The sequence below is a fragment of the Hypanus sabinus genome, chromosome 27, assembly GCF_030144855.1.
Source record: "Hypanus sabinus isolate sHypSab1 chromosome 27, sHypSab1.hap1, whole genome shotgun sequence".
Taxonomy (NCBI): domain Eukaryota; kingdom Metazoa; phylum Chordata; class Chondrichthyes; order Myliobatiformes; family Dasyatidae; genus Hypanus; species Hypanus sabinus.
This window is the reverse complement of record NC_082732.1, coordinates 44,431,347-44,453,549: the sequence shown is the minus strand read 5'-3', so window position 1 is coordinate 44,453,549 and position 22,203 is coordinate 44,431,347. Positions and strand designations below refer to the sequence as shown.

Here is a 22,203-nt window from a genome sequence, read left to right as displayed (position 1 = left end):
GGGAATACTGAGGGACAACTGTATGTATATTAAATAGTTAATTAAAAATAGTGCAAAAACAGTGAGGTAAAGTTCATGGGTTCAATGTCCGTTTAGGACTCAGATGGCAGAGGAGAAGAATCTGTCCCTGAATCGCTGAATGAGTTCAGGGATTGCTGGGTGATGCAAATTATTCTGCACTGTCCCTCAACGAACGAATAAATAAATAAATAAATAAATAAATCATCTTGAGTATTTATATTTATTGTGTATTATCTTGTCCTTTAACTTATTGTGTGTGTTTTATCTATGCTGCATCTGATCTGGAGTAACAATTATTTTGTTCTCCTTACACTGGAACCATTGCAATTTGTCTATCGCCGCAATAGGTCAACAGCAGATGCAATTTCAATTACTCTTCACACAGCCCTTCATCTGGACAATATAAACACCTATGTCAGGATGCTGTTCATCGACTATAGCTCAGCATTTAACACCATCATTCCCACAATCCTGATTGATAAGTTACTGAACCGGGGGCTCTGCAATTGGATCCTCAACTTCCTAACTGGGAGACCACTCTCTGAGCGGATTGGCGAGAAAAGCTCCTCCTTGCTGATGATCAACACGGGTGTGTGCTTAGCCCACTGCTCTACTCTCTCTATACTGTGTGGCTAGGCATAGCTCAAACACCATCTATAAATTTGCTGACGATACAATCTCAGACGGTGACGAGAGGGCGTATGGGAGTGAGATATGCCAACAAGTGGGGTGTTGTCGCAGCAGCTCAATTTTTGAGAACGGCCTGTTCGAGGCAGATTTACAGCTTTGACATATTCTTTCCATTTCCTGATGATTGACTTAACTACTCAAAGGGATATTCAGTGAGTTGGCAATTTTCTTCTATCCATCTCCTTTTTACGGAGCTCCTCGGAGTGTTCTTTTGTCTTCATGGTGTAGTTTTTGCCTGGATACTGACTCATCAGCAGTTGGACCTTCCAGATACAGGTGTAATTTTACTACAATCAATTGATACACCTTGACTGCACATGGGTTTCCAAAAACTATCTTCATTATCTTATAATGTAATGTCTAAAATCAATTGGCTGCACCTGGGATGATTTGGTACGACATATTAAGGGGGTGAATAATTATGCAATCAATGATATAGTGTTTTATATTTCCAAATAATTTAGATCACTTTATGGAGATCTGTTTTCATCTTGAGTGTTTTTCTGTTGATTAATATCAAAAAAGCCTAATTAAATCCACTGTGATTCAATACTGTAAAACAATAAAACATGAAAACTTGGTGCATAGTATTTAGAGCAGTGGTTCCCAACCTTTTTTTGGCCATGCCCCACCTAATCACCTCTAAAATCCTGATGCCCCCTGTGGTGATATATAATTCTTATTATTCAAAAAGTGAACTATTCACCTGGAGGAAGCCTAAAAGACCATTAACTTGGTTTAAACAAGCTTCCAAAAACATGGCATTCATGAAAGAGAAAAATAAAAGAAACAAAGGACTGTTAAAGTTCTGAGGAAGAAATTATTAAGAAACTGTAAAAAAAAGAACATTAAGTGGTATTAAAATAATAATAATAATAATAAATAAAACAATGCCAATTCGTTTCTACAGCATACAAAGACAGATAGACCGTTTAAAAGAGATGACGCAATGTACACACCTTCACACCACCAAGAACCGAAAGCTACTGCAAAAAGCAGCATTGGCGCGACCTCATACGAGTTTCTTATGTGTTTGGACTTGTTCATTCATTCCTTCCTACATCAGTCAATTCATTAATTTAATTATGAAAGCCATTTGATGGTTGTAATGATGGTGATACACTATATATACAGTACATACGCAATTACACACGTACATACACACAAGTATTTTTATGTATGTATACTGTATATACACATACGTATTAACTCGCACACACACTCATACTCACAAAGACTTACTAGAAAAAATTCACTGTTAATAACTCATTCTCGAATTGCCCCCCTTAAAAATCAAATTACCCCTCTGTGGGACATATGCCCCACATTGGGAACCACTGATTTAGAGGCATTGTACATTAGGGACATTTAAAAAAAACTCTTAGGTAGGCACAAAGATGAATGAAAAATGGAGGGTTATGTGAGAGGGAAGGATTAGATTGATCTTAAACTAACAGGTCAGCGCAACACTCTGTGCTGAAGGGCCTGCAACTGTACTGTTCCATGCTCAGTGTTCTCAGACAGAAACAGCAAATGCTGGAGCTATTCAAAGGACAGGCAGTGCCTCTGGAGACAGAAAGAGATACCGCTTCAGGTCAGTCTGGGAAAGGTAATATCAAAAGAAATGTGATTTAACCTGCAGAGGTGAATCTGTTGGAGCAAGTAAAGACAAGAGTAATGATAGGACAGAGATTAAAAGGAATGGTGATGATTGGATAGAGTAAAGGGAATGGTGACGATAGGATGGAGAGAGTAAAGGGAATGGTGAGGATAGGATGGAGAGTAAAGGGAATGGTGACGAACGGATGGAGAGAGTAACGGGAATGGTGAGGATAGGATGGAGAGTAAAGGGAATGGTGACGATCGGATGGAGAGAGTAACGGGAATGGTGAGGATAGGATGGAGAGAATAAAGGGAATGGTTATGATCGGATGGAGAGAATAAAGGGAATGGTGATGATAGGATGGAGAGTAAAGGAATGGTGACGATAGGATGCAGAGTAAAGGGAATGGTGACGATCGGATGGAGCTTAAAGGGAATGGTGATAGGATGGAGAGTAAAGGGAATGGAGATGATAGGGTAGAGAGAGTAAAGGGAATGGTGACGATAGGATGCAGAGTAAAGGGAATGGTGATGATAGGATGGAGAGTAAAGGAAATGGTGATGATAGGGTAGAGAGAGTAAAGGGAATGGTGATGATAGGGTAGAGAGAGTAAAGGGAATGGTGACGATCGGATGCAGAGTAAAGGGAATGGTGACGATCAGATGGAGAGAATAAAGGGAATGGTGAGGATAGGATGGAGCGAATAAAGGGAATGGTGAGAGAGGATGGAGAGTAAAGGGAATGGTGATGATCGGATGGAGAGTAAAGGGAATGGTGACGATCGGATGCAGAGTAAAGGGAATGGTGATGATCGGATGGAGAGAGTAAAGGGAATGGTGATGATAGGATGGAGAGTAAAGGGAATAGTGATGATAGGATGGAGAGTAAAGGGAATAGTGATGATAGGATGGAGAGTAAAGGGAATGGTGACGATCGGATGCAGAGTAAAGGGAATGGTGATGATCGGATGGAGAGTAAAGGGAATGGTGATGATCGGATGGAGAGAATAGTGATGATAGGATGGAGAGTAAAGGGAATGGTGACGATCGGATGGTGTTAGAATATTAGGAACATGAGACGATGTGCCCTGGAATATGACTCCAAATGTTGTGGGAACAGTTGAGTGATGGGCAAGTGCAGTTATCTCCTTTTGTTCAGGAGCCTGGTGGTTGAGAGCTGCATTATTCTGCTGCCCTGTGAGATCTGCTTGATCCAGCTTTTGCCACAGAGCAGAAGTGGCCCTGTGTGCAGAGTCTTGTGGTGGGGGGGGGGGGGGGAGGGAGGGAAAGGGAAAGTGGGAGAGAGAACAAGAGAGGGGGAGATAGAGGGAGGAGAATAAAAGACAGAGATAGAGGGAGAGGAGGGAAAGAGTGAAGAAAAGAGAGAAGGCGGATGTGGAGAGTGAAGGGGAGGGACAAGGTGAGGAGAGATGGGGGAATGAGAGAGAGATGGAGATAAGTGAGAGGAGAGAAAGCGGGAAGATGGAAGGAGAGGTAGAGGTTAGAGAGTGTGAGGGGAGACTCAGAAAGATATAGAGAGAGAAAGGGGAAGGGAGGACTAGAGAGGGGGTGGGGAGAGAGGGAGGGAAGGAAAGAGGGAGAGAGAGGAAAAGGGGGAAGAAGGGAGGGAGAGATAGGGAAATGGAGGGAGCGAAGGAGAGAGAGAGAGATTTATCTATCTATTTATGTACACGTTTGTATTTATTTATTTGTGGTTACACGGGGAGAGAGCTCACTGTTTCTGTTCCAGGACGGCCCGCATACAGCCGAGGCTTCTCTCTGTATTTGGCAGAGAATCAGTTTCCAACTTGAGAAATGTGGGAGCGGGCTGCGGAGCCCCGCCTGCGCCGGGTGGGAGAGGCAGCGGGAACCGGGGGTGGTGTCCTGGGCAGCGAGGGAGGGTTGGCCCGGGGCGAATAGGAAGTCAGCCGGCCTTTCACACACCCCTCGTACGTCAGCCATTGACATCCAATCCCGCGGCAAGTGGCGACACACAAAGAGCGGATCCGGCTGCCCCAGCGTTCACGGGCGGCGCAGCAGCGGGACCGGCCGGGACACCACAACGCGAACCGGGACAAGATGGCGAGTGAGGCGGCTGGAGAAAAGGTGAGGGGCTGAGTGGGTATCGCGTCCCCGTCTGCATTGGATCGGCTCCCCCCCGGAGGAGCCTCGGCGGGTGGGGGAGACGTCTCCACGGAAAGGCAGCAACTGCCGTCCGAAGCGCGGACAGAGTCGGAGCCGAGGAGGTGCAACAGCCTCCCTGCGGTGACAAACACGAAGTGCTGGAGGGGCTCAAGCAGTCCAAGACCCGGAACGTCGACTCCATATTCCGCTCGTCGATGCTGAGCTCATCCAGCATTTTGTGTATCCTGCTGTGGGTCTCAGTCCACAGCCGCCGGCCCGGCCCCGTCCATCACCCTGAGCTGGCCAGCCCTTCTCCTCCGGCCCGGCCCGGCCCCGTCCATCACCCTGAGCCGGCCAGCCCTTCTCCTCCGGCCCGGCCCCGTCCATCACCCTGAGCTGGCCAGCCCTTCTCCTCCGGCCCGGCCCGGTCCCGTCCATCACCCTGAGCTGGCCAGCCCTTCTCCTCCGGCCCGGCCCCGTCCATCACCCTGAGCTGGCCAGCCCTTCTCCTCCGGCCCGGCCCGGCCCCGTCCATCACCCTGAGCCGGCCAGCCCTTCTCCTCCGGCCCGGCCCCGTCCATCACCCTGAGCCGGCCAGCCCTTCTCCTCCGGCAGGGGCCCGAGTGCGGAGAGTATTCGTACACCTCGGCCAGATACCCAGCCTTTAGTCTCACTGTTTTAAACCCCAGCTGGGGTTAATCAGGTGGGTCGCACGGACTCGTCCCGCGTAAACACTTCCTTTCCGAAGAGTCATTCAAACGCCCTGTCTCTGAAGCAGGTAATGGCGGAGTTCCTGAAACATTCAGTGTGTGTCTTTAGGCTCCTGTATCTCTTCCCTGATAATAGCAATGTACTGGGTGACGAGGGTCCTTTATTGAGGGATGCTCTTTGAAGTTGTCCTCAATGCTGGGAAGGTTAGTGCTCATGATGGAGCGGGCTGAGGTTGCAGTTTTTTGTGGTTGTGTGCGGTGGCCCTCCGTACCAGACGGTGAAGTTAAACTGTCACCTTGGGATTACCTCCGACCGGGGCGTCGCGATTCCTAATAAAACACAGGGGTCGGGAACTCTCGGCAGAAGTGTGTCTGTCTGACCGTGGCCGGGGTTTGTCATGTGCGGAGGCTCCGCTTTCCGCTCGAACTAATCGCAGGCTTCACCGTCACCTCCCGGCCTGCAAACTTCCGCTGGGGCCTGGCTTGAAAGCAGCTCATTCCCGGTGCACCGCGCTGACTTTTATTGGGAGACCAGGGTTGTAGCCTTCAGCGTCTTACGTCGAGCGGTGTGTGTACGTGAGGAAGAGCGCGTAGCAGCCTCTCGCCATCAGTGCCGAGGGCCGGCTCTGGGTTTCTGTGTGTGTGTGGGATTTACAATCATTTACTGCTCCGCATGCCACTCGTACAATGGCTTTAGACTCTAACCGACTGTAATCTGCAGTTTTCATGTTTGTGTGTGTGCCTGTCTGCGTCAGTGAGTATGTGTACACGCGTGCCATGCCTATGTGAGTTTCTGAAGGAAACTGAACTCTTTAGGAACATTTCTTTATTACCAAATTAGGAAGGTAACTAGTTATTCTTGCCGTCTACCTTGGCTATTCATTTATCGTACTGTGCCTGCAGATATGGGAAAACTAGCCCCTGTATAACATTTGTCCTAACCTGCCCAGGGCGTTTAATGTAGTTTTTAATCATTTGTGACGTTTAGTTTTTTTGTCGGCTGCTGCTCCCGGGCAGAGACATCAGCTGGTGGCTGAAAAATGCGGACCTACTGGTCAGGTCATGTGAAAGGATATGGGAGCTTAAGTACTTTCAGGGATCTGTTGTGTAGCAACAGTGAATGTAATAAATTCCTAATCAGCACGATCTGTATGTACCAGACGGGGAAAAAAACTTACTGATCTTTCATTAGCCAAAATAACATGACTCCACGCTAATTGTCCCAGTATTTTGAATGTAGATAGGTTTCCGTTTGTTCCGTTATACATACACTCTGTGGCCACTTTATTGGGTATACCTGTGTACCTGCATGTTAATGCAAATATCTATGTTCCACTAGGAGTGACAGGTTTAACTGAAGGACTACCCCAATCTTTCCTCACCAGTCAACATCTCACTGAGCTTCCTCACGTGGAAGCACACCCCTCCTTGTGATTAAGATTACCTGAAAAATACATGGTCAAGAGATTCTGGTGTTGTGCAGACCAAACATCAGAATGGGGGAAGAAATGTGATCCAAGTGTCTGTGGGATGATCGTTGGTGCCAGACGGGGTGGTTTTACAAATCGATGGTTATTTTTGCTGAACTCGGTTACGAATTAGTGGGTTTGAAGGTGAACTCCTCAGCAGGTCTTTGCACCGGTGCATCATCTCAGTTCTCTCCCCACAGTCGCCACTGAGAATCACTGTTGTTATTTCCAATTTTCAGCATGTCGTCTTTTTCAAGCTTTAAAGCATTTGTGTTGATCAATATAAATGTCTGCAGGTTTGAGGGGTGTTTAATGCCCCTAGTCTTGCCCTGTTTGGAGTTTAGAGAATGGGCGGGGTATCAAATCAAAACCTGTGAAGTATTGAAAGGCTGAGTTAGGTTGTGGAGAGAATATTTCCTGTAGAGGGTGAGTCTAAGACCAAAGGGCACAGTCTCTGATTAGAGGGACATCCATTGTGAGCAGAGATGAGGAATTTCTTTAACCAGAAGTTGTTGAACCTGTGGAATTCACTGCGACAGACAGCTGTGAAGGTCGTCCAAGTGGGGGTTGGTAGGTGCTTGATTAGTCGGGGTGTTGAAGTTTACGGTGAGAAGTCAGGAGAATGGGGTTGAGAGGGATAGTAAATCAGCCATGATGGAATGGTGGAGCAGGCTCGATGGGCTGAATGGTCAAATTATAGTCCTATGTCTTTGGTTTTACTGTCCTTATCCCTGTGCATGTGCTCTGCTTGTAAAGCATTAACATCTATCCCTGGAATAGTGTGTGACAGTGACTCATACATTTTAGGAAGGTACACAGATGGAACTGGAGAAAATAGAAAAATGAAAGGGTTTGTGGCTGGTTGTTGTAACCAACAATGACAAGAAGCCTGTGCGGAACAGTTTTTGAAGCTGAAAAGCCCTTGCACTGGTGCAGTCCCACTCTCTCAACCTCAGAATTCTGGGTCTAGTGGTCTGACCAGGCACTGCAGTGATCGACCATGAATTTTTCCGAGCCTTATCGTGCCTTCACTCTCCGTAGATGGCTGCAGGACCACCTTTCCAGTTGTTGGATGTCATATTCCACCACCCTATACCCCCCGCCCACCAGTCCGTTGGAGCTGACATTGCATTTCCCTATCTCACTGGGATATGAGGCCTGCCAGCTGCCCTCAACTGCTTTATCCTGCCTGTTGAAGTGGTATACCAGGGCAGCGAGGGGTGGCTGCTGTCACATGCTACTCGGAGCTGAGTATTCGGTGGGGTCCTGAGATGAGTGAGCTGCCTCAGATTGGACATAACAGGCCCCCATCACCAGAGGCGTTACACCCAGATTGATTTTGTGGCGGAGCATTTTGGGTTGAAGGGCCTGCAAGGTTCTTTGTTCTCTGTGGTGGGAGAGTAAACAGTTGACGTTTCGTGCCAAGGTCCTTCATCATGGCTTCTGATGATGGTTCTTGCCTGATACCTCAACTGTTTATTCCCCTCCATAGATGCTGCCTGACCTCCTGAGTTCCTAGACTTTTTTGTGTGTTACTCTGGATTTCCAGCATCTGCAGAGTCTATTTCATTAGAGATGCCGGCAATCTTGAGCAAAGTGCTGCAGGAACTCGGCATGTCAGGCAGCATCTGTGGAGGGGGATAAACAGACTTGTCAGAAGAGAAAAGCGATGTTTGGTTCAATCTCGTCCATTTAACCTTGTTAAAGATCTCAGCCTGAAACGTAGGGAAAGAGGCTCTTCATCAGGGCTGGAAAGGAAGGGGGCAGAAGTGAGAATAAGGAGGGTAGATAATCAGTTTTTCATGTAGCTTGTGAGTGAGTATTAGCCCAAATTCTGTGTAGATGGGTAAACGCCCAAAGAGTACCTCAGATATTTAACATTAGTCTGAGAGCTGGTACAGCCTTGATCTTAACAGTCAGTCTGAAGTGCCCCTACAGCCATGTAGTTCTGCACGTACCTGTCAACTTAGATTAAAGGCTTAGGGCCCTTAAAGAGAGACGACAGCAGTGTGCTGAAACAGATGATCTGTGGGTGAACCACAGCGACAACAGAAGGGCTTTTGGAAGTCCTCATGGTGCAGAGCCACCGATGGGGTCCCATGTTCTGTCCATTATTAAGGACTCCAGGGCATGCCCTCTTCATATTGTTACTATCAGGAAGGAGGTACAGATGCCTGAAGATACACACTCAGTGATTCAGGAACAGCTTCTTCCTCTCTGCCATCCGATTGGACGTCGAACCCACAAGTACTACTTCACTTTTTAAAAGTTATTTTTGTTTTTGCACTACTATTCTTAATTTAAGTAATATACATATGCTTACTGTAATTAATTTATTTTTATTCTCTATATTTATCATGCATTGTAAATGCATGCTGCCAAGTTAGCAAATTTCACAACATACGCCAGTGATATTAAATCTGATTCTGACCCTGAGCTCTGTCAGTGTGGATCTACATGTTCTCCCCATAACTCTATGTTTGCATAGAGGTATAGAACTCTACTTCCAGACCCTTCACTGGGTTGAATGGGTGAATCAGAATGCAGCAGTTTGAATGAAGGGTGTCAGCCTGAAACATTGGCTCTTTGTTTTTCTCTCTGGATGCTGCCTGACCTGTGGAGTTCTTTCAGCAATTTTGGGTGTGGCGTTTTCTAGGGATATGGGATAGGTGGTGTTGAGTCAGAATTCTTGCATTTCTGACAAGCCTGTTTATCCCCCTTCACAGATGCTGCCTGTCATGCTGAGTTCCTGCAGCATTTTGTGCGTGTTGCTGAAGATTTCTAGCATCTGCAGCACCTCTAACACGAGATTCTGCAGATGCTGAAATCCAGAGGAACTCTATGAAGAGGAATAAAAAATTAATGTTTTGGGCAAGAATCTTTAGCTTTCACGATCAACAGTCCATTGATGCACCTCACCTTCCAAGTTTCTTCAGCATTTTGTGTGTGTTGCTCAAGATTTCCAGGATCTGCAGGGTTTCTTGTGCTTGCAAACAGAATACTTGTTCGTTTTCATACTGTGGTCAGGCTGCAGAAATAATTTACACTTGTTACAATGCAGAATTGCTTCTAAAGATACATCGTCCAACCTCTGCTGGGAGCAGCTCACAGTGTCTTCTGTCTTGGGCCAGTCTTTCAAATGGTCCTTGCGTGTCGTCTCTGATCCTCCCTCTCCCGGGGATAAGTGTTTAGAACTTCTGAAGGTATTTCTGTAGTTCTGGGTTTTTACAGGATGTGCTTGTTAACCCTATGCCCAAACATCCTTCTTGTGAAACAGTCAATGGTGAACTTGTACGCCACTAGGGTGAAATATTTTGGGGTGACCTGGTAATCTGTAAAGCATGGTAGAAATGCATACTTTTTCCTTTGGTGAGGTTGTGCTGGGACACTGCTGTGTAACACAATCCTTCCCGAATCCACCGGACAGTTAGGTGATTGCACCGGCTGAATCAATGATGCAAGCGGTATAAAATGTCTCCAGGCCTGTGTGACCACAGAATATCTGGTTGCACTCTGCAGCGAAATCACTTGACATGCTCACGTGGAGGGCAAGGTTAAAGGACACGGATATTGGGAGGAGGCAGTTAATCTCCTGCTGGAGGCTGTCGGGGTCAGGAGGGTTAGTTTGGACCAGTGACAGTATGGTATTAAATAATCATAGAGTGGGAAATATGGGTTGTCCCTGTGTTGCCATGGGAGTCAGAGTTGCACAGACCCAACCGTCTCCACTTTAAAGATCAGCTTTACTTGTCACAGGTACACTGAGATGTCGACCAGGATGTGCTAGGGGCAGCCTGCGAATGTTTCCACACTGTTGGAATGTGGCAGGAAACCAGAGCACTCGGAGGAGACAGGAATGCACAAACTTGTTACAGCCAGTTACTTGGTAGGAATTGAACCCCGATCGGTGCTGCTGTGAGATGTTATACCTGCTGATATGCCACCGCGCTGCCCAAGATCATACCCAAGTTAGTCCCCTTTGCCCCACGTCCCCCTCAACCTGTTCTGTCCTCGTTCATGAATAACTGACCTTTCAACATTGACGTCAACATTCAAGATTGTTTAATGTCATTTCCAGTACACAACTGTAAAAGAGAATGAAATAATTGTTACTCCAGATCTGATGCAGCACAGTAATAATAAAAAACAATAAATACGAACACATCAGATAGCTTGTATAGATAGATTGTATGTCCATAAAGTGACACTAGACACAGGAGTGTCTGCACATAAGGTGACTCTGACAGGAAATGATGTAGTGTTGGTTGGGGGTGTGGAGGGGTGGGTTAGTGGGTGGAGGTGTTGATCAGCCTTACTGCTTGGGGAAAGTACCTGTTTTTGAGTCTGGTGGTCCTGGTGTGGATGCTACGTAGCCTCCTCCCTGATGGGAGTGGGACAGACGGTCTGTGAGCAGGGTGGGTAGGATCCTTCATGATGCTACTGGCCCTTTTCCACCACCTTTCAGTATCTGTGTCCTAGGCTGATGCTGGTGATGCGTTGGGCAGCTTTGACTACCCTCCTGTTAGCCGCAGTGTTGTTTCCATACCACGCAGGGATGAAGCTTGTCGGGATGCTCTTGACTGTGCATCTGTGGGATGACCCGAGTACAGATACGCATAGTCCAGCTCTCTTGGCCTCCTACGAAAGCAGAGGCGAAGAAGTTAGTGTAGGAGGTAGGTCACTGATTGTCGGGGTGAAATGATGTGCTGAGCTGCATTCTCCGTCGAGGCCACGGCTCAGATTTAGTTGTTTTTGAAGGTGGTATGGGTGTGGACCTCCTCCAGACCCTTGTCAAAGCCATCATATCCTTTCTTAGATAAGGAGCCCAAAAATGCTCACAATACTCCAAGTATGTTCTGACCTGCTTATGCAGCCTCAGCATTAGATCCTTCCTTTTAGTTCTAGTCCTCTTGAAATGAATGCTAACATTGCAGCATTTGTCCTCTTTACCACCAACTGAGCTTGCAAGTTAACCTTTGGGGAATCCTGCACAAGGACCCTTAAGTTCTTTTAGAGGAAATCACATCTTAAAAATTGAATGGCTCAAAGTTAACAAAGTAATAATGCTCAGAAAATTTGCTCACATATCCACTGTTCACAGGGAAAAAAAAACTTCCTTCATACTGGTGAACAGGAAATTACATTAAATGATTTAAATTCCTTACTCCTGATGGGAGTGGGTCCGTTGTACCTGTCACTACACTTCCTCTGGCAGCACGTTCTGTAGACCATCGTCATCCCCATGTGAGTGAGAAACTTAACCCTCAGATCCCGTGTTTGAGTCAGCCTTGGGGCTCCGGCCGTCTTCACTACTGGTCCTTATTCAAACTAAATTTATTATCAAAGTACATATATGTCACTGTATCTAACCCTGAGTCTCATTTTCTGGTGGGCATTCACAGTAACTGCAAAGGAACATAACAGAATTAATGAAAAACCACAAAATAAGACTGGCAATGTACAAAAGACAACAAACTTTGCAAATACAAAAGGAAATAATAATGATAATAAATAAAAATGACTATCAAGAACATGAGATGAAGAGACTGTGAAATGAATCCATAGATTTTGGGAGCAGTTAGTTCAGTGAAGGGGTGAGTGAAGTTATCCCCATTAGTTCAAGAGTGATGGTTCCTGAACAAGGTGGTGTGGTCCTGAGGCTCCTGTACCACCTTCCCGATGGCAGCAGCGAGAAGAGAGCATGGACTAGATGGTGAGGGTCCTTAGTCAAACTAAATTTATTATCAATGTGGTGTGGTCCTGAGGCTCCTGTACCACCTTCCTGATGGCAGCAGCAAGAAGAGAGCACGATGGAGTCCCTATAATGGATGCTGCTTTCCTGTGACGTGGAGAACGTATTGCTCAGAGCGGCCCAGGGTTTCTGTCAGAGTTCTGGGGTTTGGTTGTGCAGGAGTATTCGATTCCTGCTGGGAACATGAAGGGAACTTGTGCAGGCCATCAGAATCAGTTTTAATATCACTGGCATGTGTCATGAAGTGTGTGTTTTGAGGCGGCAGTTCATTCCAATACATAATAAAATGATAAATTACAATAAATCATATATACATAAGTAGACCAACAAGCAAGCAAAAGATAAGAAAAACTATTGAGTTCGTGTTCATGGGTTCAAAGCCCATTCAGAAATCTATTGGCAGAGAGGACGAAGCTGTTCCTAAATCATTGTGTGTGTGTCTTCAGACTCCTGTACCTCCGTGATGCTAGGAATATGAAGAGGCATGTCCTGGGTGATTTGTGGGGGTTGTTATTAATGATGGATGCTGCCTTTACAAGTCATCACCGTTTGAAGGTGTCCTCGATGGAGCTGGCTGAGTTTACAATTTCCTGCAGCTTTTTCCCATCCTGTGCAGTGGCCCCTCCATACTAGGTGTCAGTCCCTGGACGGATGTCGCTACAGAGTTCAGCCTTGGACTGAAGTTAAAAAGCCGGTGATTATCTCTGAATGCCTGTTAAAATCATTCCTATAGAATTGGCATGCGTGCCAATGCTGGAAGAACTCGGAAAGTCAGTGGGGAATAAACAGTTGATGGTCTGGACTGAGACCCTTCATTAGGACAATGTTGTCCTCTGGTCCCATACTTGTAGCCTGTGTCATGTACTGGTCTCAGTTGTATCTACAGTTTGTTGACAGAGGGTTAAATTAGTCTATTTCCCAGGAGACTTGTTTAACAGTAGGCTATTTCGGAAGCTTTCTTCTGTGAAAGGATTTGGAGACGAGGCTTATGAAGTCAATGAAAATCAAAAATAATTATACATTGAGTGAATGTGACGAGGGTGTTTCCAGGAGTGGGAGAGGAGGTAATGATAGGGTTAATGTTTGAGGAACATTTGATGGCTCTAGTTGTAAACTAGTTGGAGTTTAGAAATGGGGGAGTATCTCATTGAAACTTGCCAAATGTTGAAAGGCCTAGATAGAGTGGATGTGCAGAGAATGTTTCCTACAGTGGGAGAGGCTAGAACCGGAGGGCACAGCCACAGAAAAGAAGGACATCCCTTTAGAACAGAGATGAGGAAGAATTTCTTAAACTGGGGTTGGTAATTCCGTGGAATTCGTTGCCATAGATGGGTGTGAGTGTGTATGTTTGTATAATTCCCCTGACCAAATGTTATGTAATTCCGAGGCTTTATAAGGTGCTGGTGAGGCCTCATTCAGAGTATTGTGAGTAGTTTTGTGCCCCTTGTTTAAAAAAGAATGTGCTGGCATTGGAGAGGGTCCAGAGGAGGTTTAGAAGAATGATCCTGGGAACAAAAGGATTTATGTACGTGGAGCGTTTAAGGAATATGAATCTAAAGGATCTGAAGGCAGATAAAATGACCCTTGGTGTTGTTCGGATCTCTCACTCCATTTAATGAAGAGGAGGAAGTGTGGTGTGATTTGCGTTGTGTTTGTGAAACGGGGAAGTCAGTTTCAAGTAAGTTTGACTGCCCTTGGTGAAAAGAGAACAAGTTCTAGAACTTCCATGGGATGGATTATTGTCCCGCTCTTCAAAGTAATGATTATTCCTTGGAGTGATGCCTTTCCATGTCTCTCCACACTGGAACATCAATCAGAACTGCTCTCTCCTTTCTCACCGTAGAGGCCCGCTCGCTCTCTTCACAAGGTCAAATTCAGGATCCGGTTTATTATCACTGACATACACAGGGAACTTCGCTGTATGTTGAGCAATACATACAAATAATTCCAAAAGGCATATGCTCTCCATTAGATGCCTCCCCTACCTAATAAAGTGGCCACGGAGTGCATGTTTGTGACCTTCTGCTGTAGCCCATCCACTTCTAGGTTCGACCTGTTTGTTTCGTGTTCAGAGATGCTTTTATATACACCAGTGTTGTGTGGTTATTTGAGTTAATCCTGTCACCTTGATCTGGTCTGGCCATTCTGTGATTTCTGTCATTAACCACAAATGCAAGAAAATCTGTAGATGCTGGAAATCCAAAGCAATACATAGAAGATGCAGGGGTATCTCAGCAGCCCAGGCTGTATCTATGGAAAAGAGCAAACAGTCAGCATTTCGGACTGAGACCCTCCATCAGTCAATGTCGACTGTTCTTTTGTGTAGAAACTGTCTGACCTGCAGGGTTCCTCCAGCCTCTTGTGTGTGTAGCTCTCTCATTGACAAAGAGTTTTCACCCACAGAACAGCCGCTTGCTGAATGTTTTTGGCACCACTCTTGTAAAAATTTCCATGTTCTGCATGAAAACACCAGGAGATCATCCGTTTCTGAGATACTCAAATCACCCTGTCTGGCACCAGCAAACATTTCAGAATCAGGTTTATTAGCATCGGCATATTTTCTGAAATTTATTAACTTAGCAGCAGCAGTTCAATGCAATATATAAAGTAGAAAAAGAAGGAAAAATAAAAATAATATTAAATAAGTAAATCAATTACAGTATACATATTTTGAATAGATTAAAAATTGTGCAAAAAAACCCCCCCAGAATAATATACACTCAAAAGTGACGTAATGTTCACGGGTTCAATGTTCATTTAGGAATCAGATGGCAGAGGGGAAGAAGCCGTTCATCAATTGCTGAGTGTGTGCTTCAGGCTTCATATTTCTTTCCCATTCTCGTGTTTGGTCTGAGCCACAACTGAACCTCTTGACCATGTCTGCATGCTTTTATGTATTGAATTGCTGCCACGTGATTGGCTGATTAGATATTTGCATTAGTGAGCAGGTGTACAGGTGTCCTCTTGAGTACAGAAAGAGCAGAATTGTGATGTGTTCTGTGTTCATTGAGACACTGGATGGTGGACAGAAAGAAACTGTTCCTGAAACAATGAGCATGTGTCTTCAGGCTCCTGCACCTCCTCTGTGATGAGAACAGAGCTTGTCCTGGGTGGTGAGGGTCCTTAGTGATGGAAGCCAACATCTTGAAGCATTGTTTTTTGAAGATGTCCTTAATGTATGTGGAGCCTTGTGCTGATAGAGTTGGCTGTGCTTGCAACTTTTCCGACGTGGCCCCTCCATGCCAGTTGATGATGCAATCAGTCAGTCAGCGTGCTCTCCACGGTACAGCTGTAAAATTTTACTTTGACTTTGGTTTTGAGAGATTTGCTGCAGTCATTGGTTGCAAACTCGTGATCAAATATAGCTGCTATTGTGCTTTCTTTGTGATTGCATCAGTATGTTGGGCATTGGGTGGATCTCCTTCTCCTTTCTCTTCAGCCACTTTACAGATTGTCCTGGCCTTCAGTCACTGCCCTCTCCGTGGACCTCTACACCGCCCCTGACACCTGTTTAGCTGGGAATGCCAGGACCATGACCTGTGACTCAAGGGTCAATTTTATTCACCCTGGACATTTCCTTTTATTAGGCATTTGCTGTGGTGTGTTGGTCAGGGTGAGACGTGCAACAGAAAACAACACCATTCAACAATTATAAGGAATTGTTTTAAAAAATAAAGTTGGAGGTTAAAGTATGTTTATGGGATAAAATGTGCATAAGTACCAGAATGTAATCAGTATTATAAAACATAGTTTAGAGTGTTTACGGTGCAGTGATGGGGGACTGAGGGGGTTGTGGGGGAGTCAACTAGAATGGGTGATCAGATTAACTGTCTGGGGAAGCAACATTTAAGGTGGCGTGAAGATCTTGTTTTGATAGCCTGGTAGCGCTGTACAGAAGGCATCATTTGGAAAAGGCTGCTTGCCTTTTCTACAAACGTTTGTAAATGAAGGACCTTCTTAGGTGTTACCTTGATTAGAAATAGAGCTACACCTTCTCTTAGAATTGTCATCTTGTTGTGGTGGAGAGGGTAATGGGTCCTGGGAGCGATGCTGTCTGGAGCTTAGCTCCTGGTAGGCTCACCCACGGTAGTGAGGTCAAGGGAGAGATTTCAGATGAAGTTCAATCTAACCAACACCCCTTTGGTGGAGCTGGCCAGAGATGATGACACATCACAACCACAGTGAAGGTGGAGGAAGGCAACAGCAGGGAAGGTTCCCCAGTCATCACATTCTTCACTCTAATTTTTAATCAGAAAGGCTTGAATTATTTTCCGTAAACCAGCTGCAGCTGGAAATGCTTCCTTTGTCCCTTTATTCGTCCTTTCACTGCTGTATTCTTAGTACTTTTAATGCTGATTTTGTGTTATTGGGGCATGAGGAGAGCTTGCCTCATTTGGGGTGGCATGGTAGTGTAGTGGTTAGCACAGTGGCCTGGGTTCAATCTCTGCCGCCGTCTGTACTTTCTTCTCATGACTCTGTTGCTTTCCTCCAGGTGCTCTGGTTTCCTCCCACAGTCCAAAGACGTACGTTAATAGGCCAAGTAAATTGTTCCATGATCAGGCTAGAGCTAAATCAGGGTTGCTGGGCAACACAGCTCAAAAGGCCGCAAGGACCTATTCCATGCTGTCTGTCAATAAATAAATTTTTTAAGGCTACTAGGAGAAGGACGAAGTTATTAGGATGTGGGGAGAGCGTGCCCCAATTACTTGGAGAAGTGTGAATTTCTTGAGCTGGTTTTAAGCTCTTCTGCCTTTCAATCAATTCAAGGCTTTGTGTTGTTGGGTAAGGAAATAAAGCTGCTTATTGCACAGTGGAAATTCGATCCCACGACATATACAAATGCAAACACTCTGCTTCCTGTTTCCATTCTGTGAGATCTGCTGAGCAGCGGTAAAGGATTTAACAACGTGACTGGTTTCTCTGACGCCAACCTTTCTCAGTAACAAATAGGAAATTGTTCTGACAACAAAGTGGAGAAAAGTTGTAAACAGACTTTGGCCAACAAGCCACGTACGTGGGAAGTTGAATCAAAGGCGACAATGTTATAGGACATCCCTCTGGATTACCTAAATCCCCCCCCATTCAAATATTCGTTTAAGTCCCACACAAGCACTTGCAGAATGTAAACTCAAGTAATTATAAATAAATTTGAACAACGAACTGATTACCAGGAGCGTGGAATTATTGGATAGTCATAAAACCCCTATTGTAGAAAGTGTGTATGAAAAAGGGGAGAGCATTGCTGGACCCCTTTTCACTCGGGCAGCTGATGGGTGACCCATTAAAGAGCCTTAACATGAACAAAACCAGGTGCTGACCATCTGAGGCTGCAAATGTCAGATGGTCACTGAGAAATCCAAGCGGGTATTTGGATGCCCTTCCTGATGGTGTGCGTCTCAAGTAACCTCGAACAAACAGGTCCAGCTCCGGGCCTTCATGTGTGGCTTCGCTACTAAGCCTGGGGGAACCAAATGTTGCGCATGTTCTGGCACTTACATAGCAAGCACACAGTGTTCAGCAGAGCAACACCGGCAAACACAAGCCCCTCTCCTCCCTCCCAACCCATGTGTTTACACTGTCCTCCAACGCCAGGGCACCATGGTAGTGTAGTGATTAGTGCAACACTATCACAGCTCGGCCTGTCCTAACTTGGGGTTCAATACCAGCAACATCAAAAACGTATTTGCATATTCTCCCCAGGACCACATGGGTTTCCTCCAGGTGCTCCGGTTTGGTAGGTTGATTGCTCATTGTAAATTGTCCTTTGATTAGAGTTAAATAGCTGGATTACTGGGCGATGTGGTTCAGTGGAACGACCTGTTCCACACCCGTATCTCTGAATGAAATAACAGGACAGGCTGACTTTGGGCCTCTGTCCTCCAGTAGGCTCGGACACAGAGACACTGGGCCTTCGACTCACCTGGCAGAATCGCAGAGAGTTGCAGTCTCCTGCCATCAGCCCTAATTTACTTCTGGACTTTCGATCGACCTTTGGGCTTCAATTGTCGGTGTCAATCCAGGACTGGCAGATGATATCGATGGATGAGGACCCAAACTCCGGACAGTCAGATGACGGCACCCAAGTGTGCTTGCTGGTCTGCCAGCCTGATATTTGACCATGCCCACCTTGTGGGCTTTCATACAGGGAGCGGAGGCTGAGACCCCGGCCTGCTCTTTAATTCCTCAATGTCACCGTCCCTGGTGGATTTCTGATACCATATGCCCCTCGGGGTTATAATTTGTTGTCTGTAGTAAAAACCTTTTAAAATTTGAAAATGTATATAGTTTATAAAGCTCTGCTTTATGGTCAGTGGCTTCTTAAACAGATACACCTGTACACCTGCTTGTTAATGTAAATATCTAATTGGCCAATCATGTGCAAGCAACTCATTGCATAAAAGCATGCAGGCGTGGTGAAGATGTTCAGCTGTTGTCCAGATCAAACATGAGAGTGGGGAAGAAATGTGATCTAAGTGACTTTGACCGTGGGGGAATGATTGTTGGTGCCAGATGGGGTGGTTTGAGTATCTCAGAAACTGCTGATTGCCTGGTATTTTCATGCACAACAGTCTCTAGAGTTTGCAGAGAATGGTATGTGGGGGGGGGGGGGAACAACCAGTGAGTGGCAGTTCTTGGGGCAAAAACACTGTGTTAATGAGATGATAGTAGGCATCGATCAACTGGACAGTCAGAGGCTTTTCCCTGGGTGAAAATGGCTAATAATTGAAGGAAAGCATAGAGGGGATGTCAGAGGAAGACTCTTTACATAAAGAGTGGTGGTTCAGGCAGGGAAATTTAGAGACTTGGATAAGCACATGATGATAGGAAATGAGAGCTATGTGGGAGGGAAGGGTTAGAAAGGGTTAAAAGGTCGGCACGATAAGGGCCTGTACTAGAACATAGAACAGTACAGCACAGGAACAGGCCCACAAATTTATGCCAAACCAGTGATCAAATGGCCGATTAAACAAATTCCTTCTCCCTGCACAACGTCCATATCCTTCCATCTTTCTCCCATTCATCTGCCTATCTAAACATCTCTTAAAAGTCTTCAATGTTTCTGCATCTACCACCCCAGGTGGTGCATTCCAAGTACCCACCGCTCTCTGATTTACTCCCCGCTCCCCATCCCACCTTAAATGTGTGCCCCCTGGTATTAGACATTTCAGCCCTGGGGGTAAAATACTGTCTTGTCTCTTCCATCTGGACCTCTCATAATCTTAGAAACCTCTATCAGATCTCCTCTCGGCCTCCGCTGTTCCAGAGAAAGCAGCCTTTTATTAAAGCTCATGCCCTCTAATCCAGGCTTTTCTGCACCCTCACGCCTCGACATCCTCCCGTTAATGGGGTGACCAGAACTGTAGGCAGTATTCCGAATGCAGCCTAACTAGGGTTTTATAAACACAAAGTACACTGCAGATGCTGTGGTTGTTTGTACGTGTAGAGTTTTATAAAGCTGTATCGTGATCTACTGTTTCACGTTCTATCCTAGTCTATGGAAAAGAGATTTGTGAAAGAAATAACTGTATCCCTAACAAGAGCACCTGCAACTAATTAGACCGGAATTTGCCCCAGGGAAGTTTCGGCAGAAACTCCAGGTTCCAGGTTGCTGTCCGTGTTTGACAGTAAGAACTACAGTGTGTGAATTTCTCTTCTTTTACATTGTGTTTCAGAAAGTTACCGGAAAGTTAGTGCTGGCGGTGGGCACTGCAGTACTTGGTTCTGTGCAGTTTGGTTACAACACTGGGGTCATCAACGCTCCACAGAAGGTAAGGCATTCTTTCACAGAAGAAAAAACGTTTAAAATGTTTGTTTCATAATGGGCTTATAATTTCAAACGAGTGCTATACCTGCTCATTCACCTCCTCCCTCACCTTCATTCAAGGCCCCGAAGTTCTTCCAGGTGAGGTGACATTTCACTTGCGAGCTTGTTGGGGTTCTCTCCCGTATCTGGTGCTCTCCCCTCCTCTGCAGAACCTGCCTGTTTCCTGGATTTTCTCCCACTGCCTTGTCTCCCGGAAAACCTTCTTTCCAGAGCCTGCCCCTCCTCTCCAAGACCTCCCCCACCTCCATTCTTTATCTCACCTGTCCCCATCATTTCTGCACAAACTGGCCAGAGATTATGCTAACCACTAAGTTACCACAGGCCAAGACCTTTTCTGTCCTGTCTGCTCAAACCTTTCTTTCTTCCAGAACTTGCCCCTCAATAACAACCCTTACCCTCTAGAACATGCCCTGCCCCACCAATCGATCCCCCTCCTCTGAAGAATAAGAGCGGAATGACATGGACGGGGTGGGGGGGGGGCAGATCAGTGCGAGGAGGGCGGATTGGTGCAAGGCATTCCCCTCCCGTTTTCCATATAACAATTACAGCATGGAAAGAGGCCATCTTGGCCCTTCTAGTCCTTGCCGAACGCTTACTCTCACTTTTTCTTTTTCCAAACCATGACTCCCCTCTCCCTACCCCACTTCCCACTCTCAGTGCACAATAGAGACCCACATCAGAAACTCTCATACATCATGAAATTTGTTCTTTTTTGTGGCAGCCATACAGTGCAATACATGCTATTACTGCAGTCCTGTTCACCCTGGCTATACGTATGTATATGCTGAAGACTTGCGTAGGACTGTATATAGGTGTTTTGACGTAAATAGGATAAAGTGTGGTCTGATGTCTATAGAGTAGAGCATGGTGTGACGTCTACGGGGGAGCAGTGGGCGTGCAGATGCAGTGTAACTTGATGCTGATCAGTGGAGCATGGTGTGTGCTGAAGTGGAACAGCTTCAACGACAGTCTCTCACATCGTCAGTCGTCCATGTTTAACTCGGACAGGCAGGCTGAGTAAACTTGTTCTTTCGGCTTTTCACAAACCGCTGATGCTTCCAGAGCATGTTTCACAACCACCTTTCCAAAAATCCCATTCCCAGGGTAGATCACATTGACAAAATTCAAGATTGTTCAATGTCATTTCCAGCACACAAGCGTAAGGGAGAACAAGATAATTGTTACTGCGGATTTGATGCAGCACAAAAAAATGCAATACTTTTAAAAACAGAATAATACTAATAATAAACATAATAACTAAGAGTTTATACATATAGATTGTCCATAAAGTGACGCTCGGCACAGGAGTGTCTACATAAGGTGACTGACAGGAAATGATAAAGTAGTGGTGTTTGGAGGTATAGAGGGGTGGGTTAGTGAGTGGAGGTGTTGATCGGTCTTACTGTTTGGGGAAAGTAACTGTTTTTGAGTCTGGGGGTCCTGGTGTGGATGTTATGTACCCTCCTCTCTGGTAGGATTGGGACAAACAGTCCATGAGCGGGATGGGTGGGATCCTTCATGATATTACTGGCCCTTTTCCAGCACCTTTTTGTGTTTTCCTGGACAAAACGGATATTAGAAAACGACTGGGAAGTGTTTGTGTAGCCTGTGGGCAGTTCTGCCGTTGCCTGGTGAATTGTGTCTCTTTTAAGTCCTGAATGAGGGGAGATGTGATAAAGTTGATTGAATGACGAACATGAGGTAGACAGTCAGGGACTTTTCCACAACCCAACTGTCAGATACTAGAGGGGCTCGGCCCGAAACACTGACTGCATGCATGCTGCCTGACCTGCTGAGTTCAAAGGTACATTTAATGTCAGAGAAATATATATACAATATACATCCTGAAATGCTTTTTCTTCACAAACATCCATGAAAGCAGGGGAATGCCCGAAAAATAAATGGCAGTTAAACGTGAGAACCCCAAAGTACCCCCCCCCCAGCTCCCCCCCTCGTGCGTAAGCGGCAGCAAGCAACGATCCCCCGCTCCCTACTCCAGCAAAGAAAAAG

The 22,203-nt window shown here is 45.8% G+C and overlaps 1 protein-coding gene across 1 annotated transcript in view; it reads left to right on the top strand.

Annotated features, from left to right (window-relative positions):
- The first annotated feature begins 4,247 nt into the window (after nt 1–4,247).
- The window catches only part of LOC132382282 (solute carrier family 2, facilitated glucose transporter member 1-like), a 46,699-nt gene continuing 28,743 nt past the window's right edge, over nt 4,248–22,203 (top strand). The window contains exons 1-2 of the mRNA XM_059952385.1: nt 4,248–4,419; nt 20,042–20,137. Of these exons, the coding sequence (XP_059808368.1) occupies nt 4,393–4,419; nt 20,042–20,137 (123 nt within the window). The 5' untranslated portion in view covers nt 4,248–4,392. The remainder of the gene's footprint in view (nt 4,420–20,041; nt 20,138–22,203) is intronic.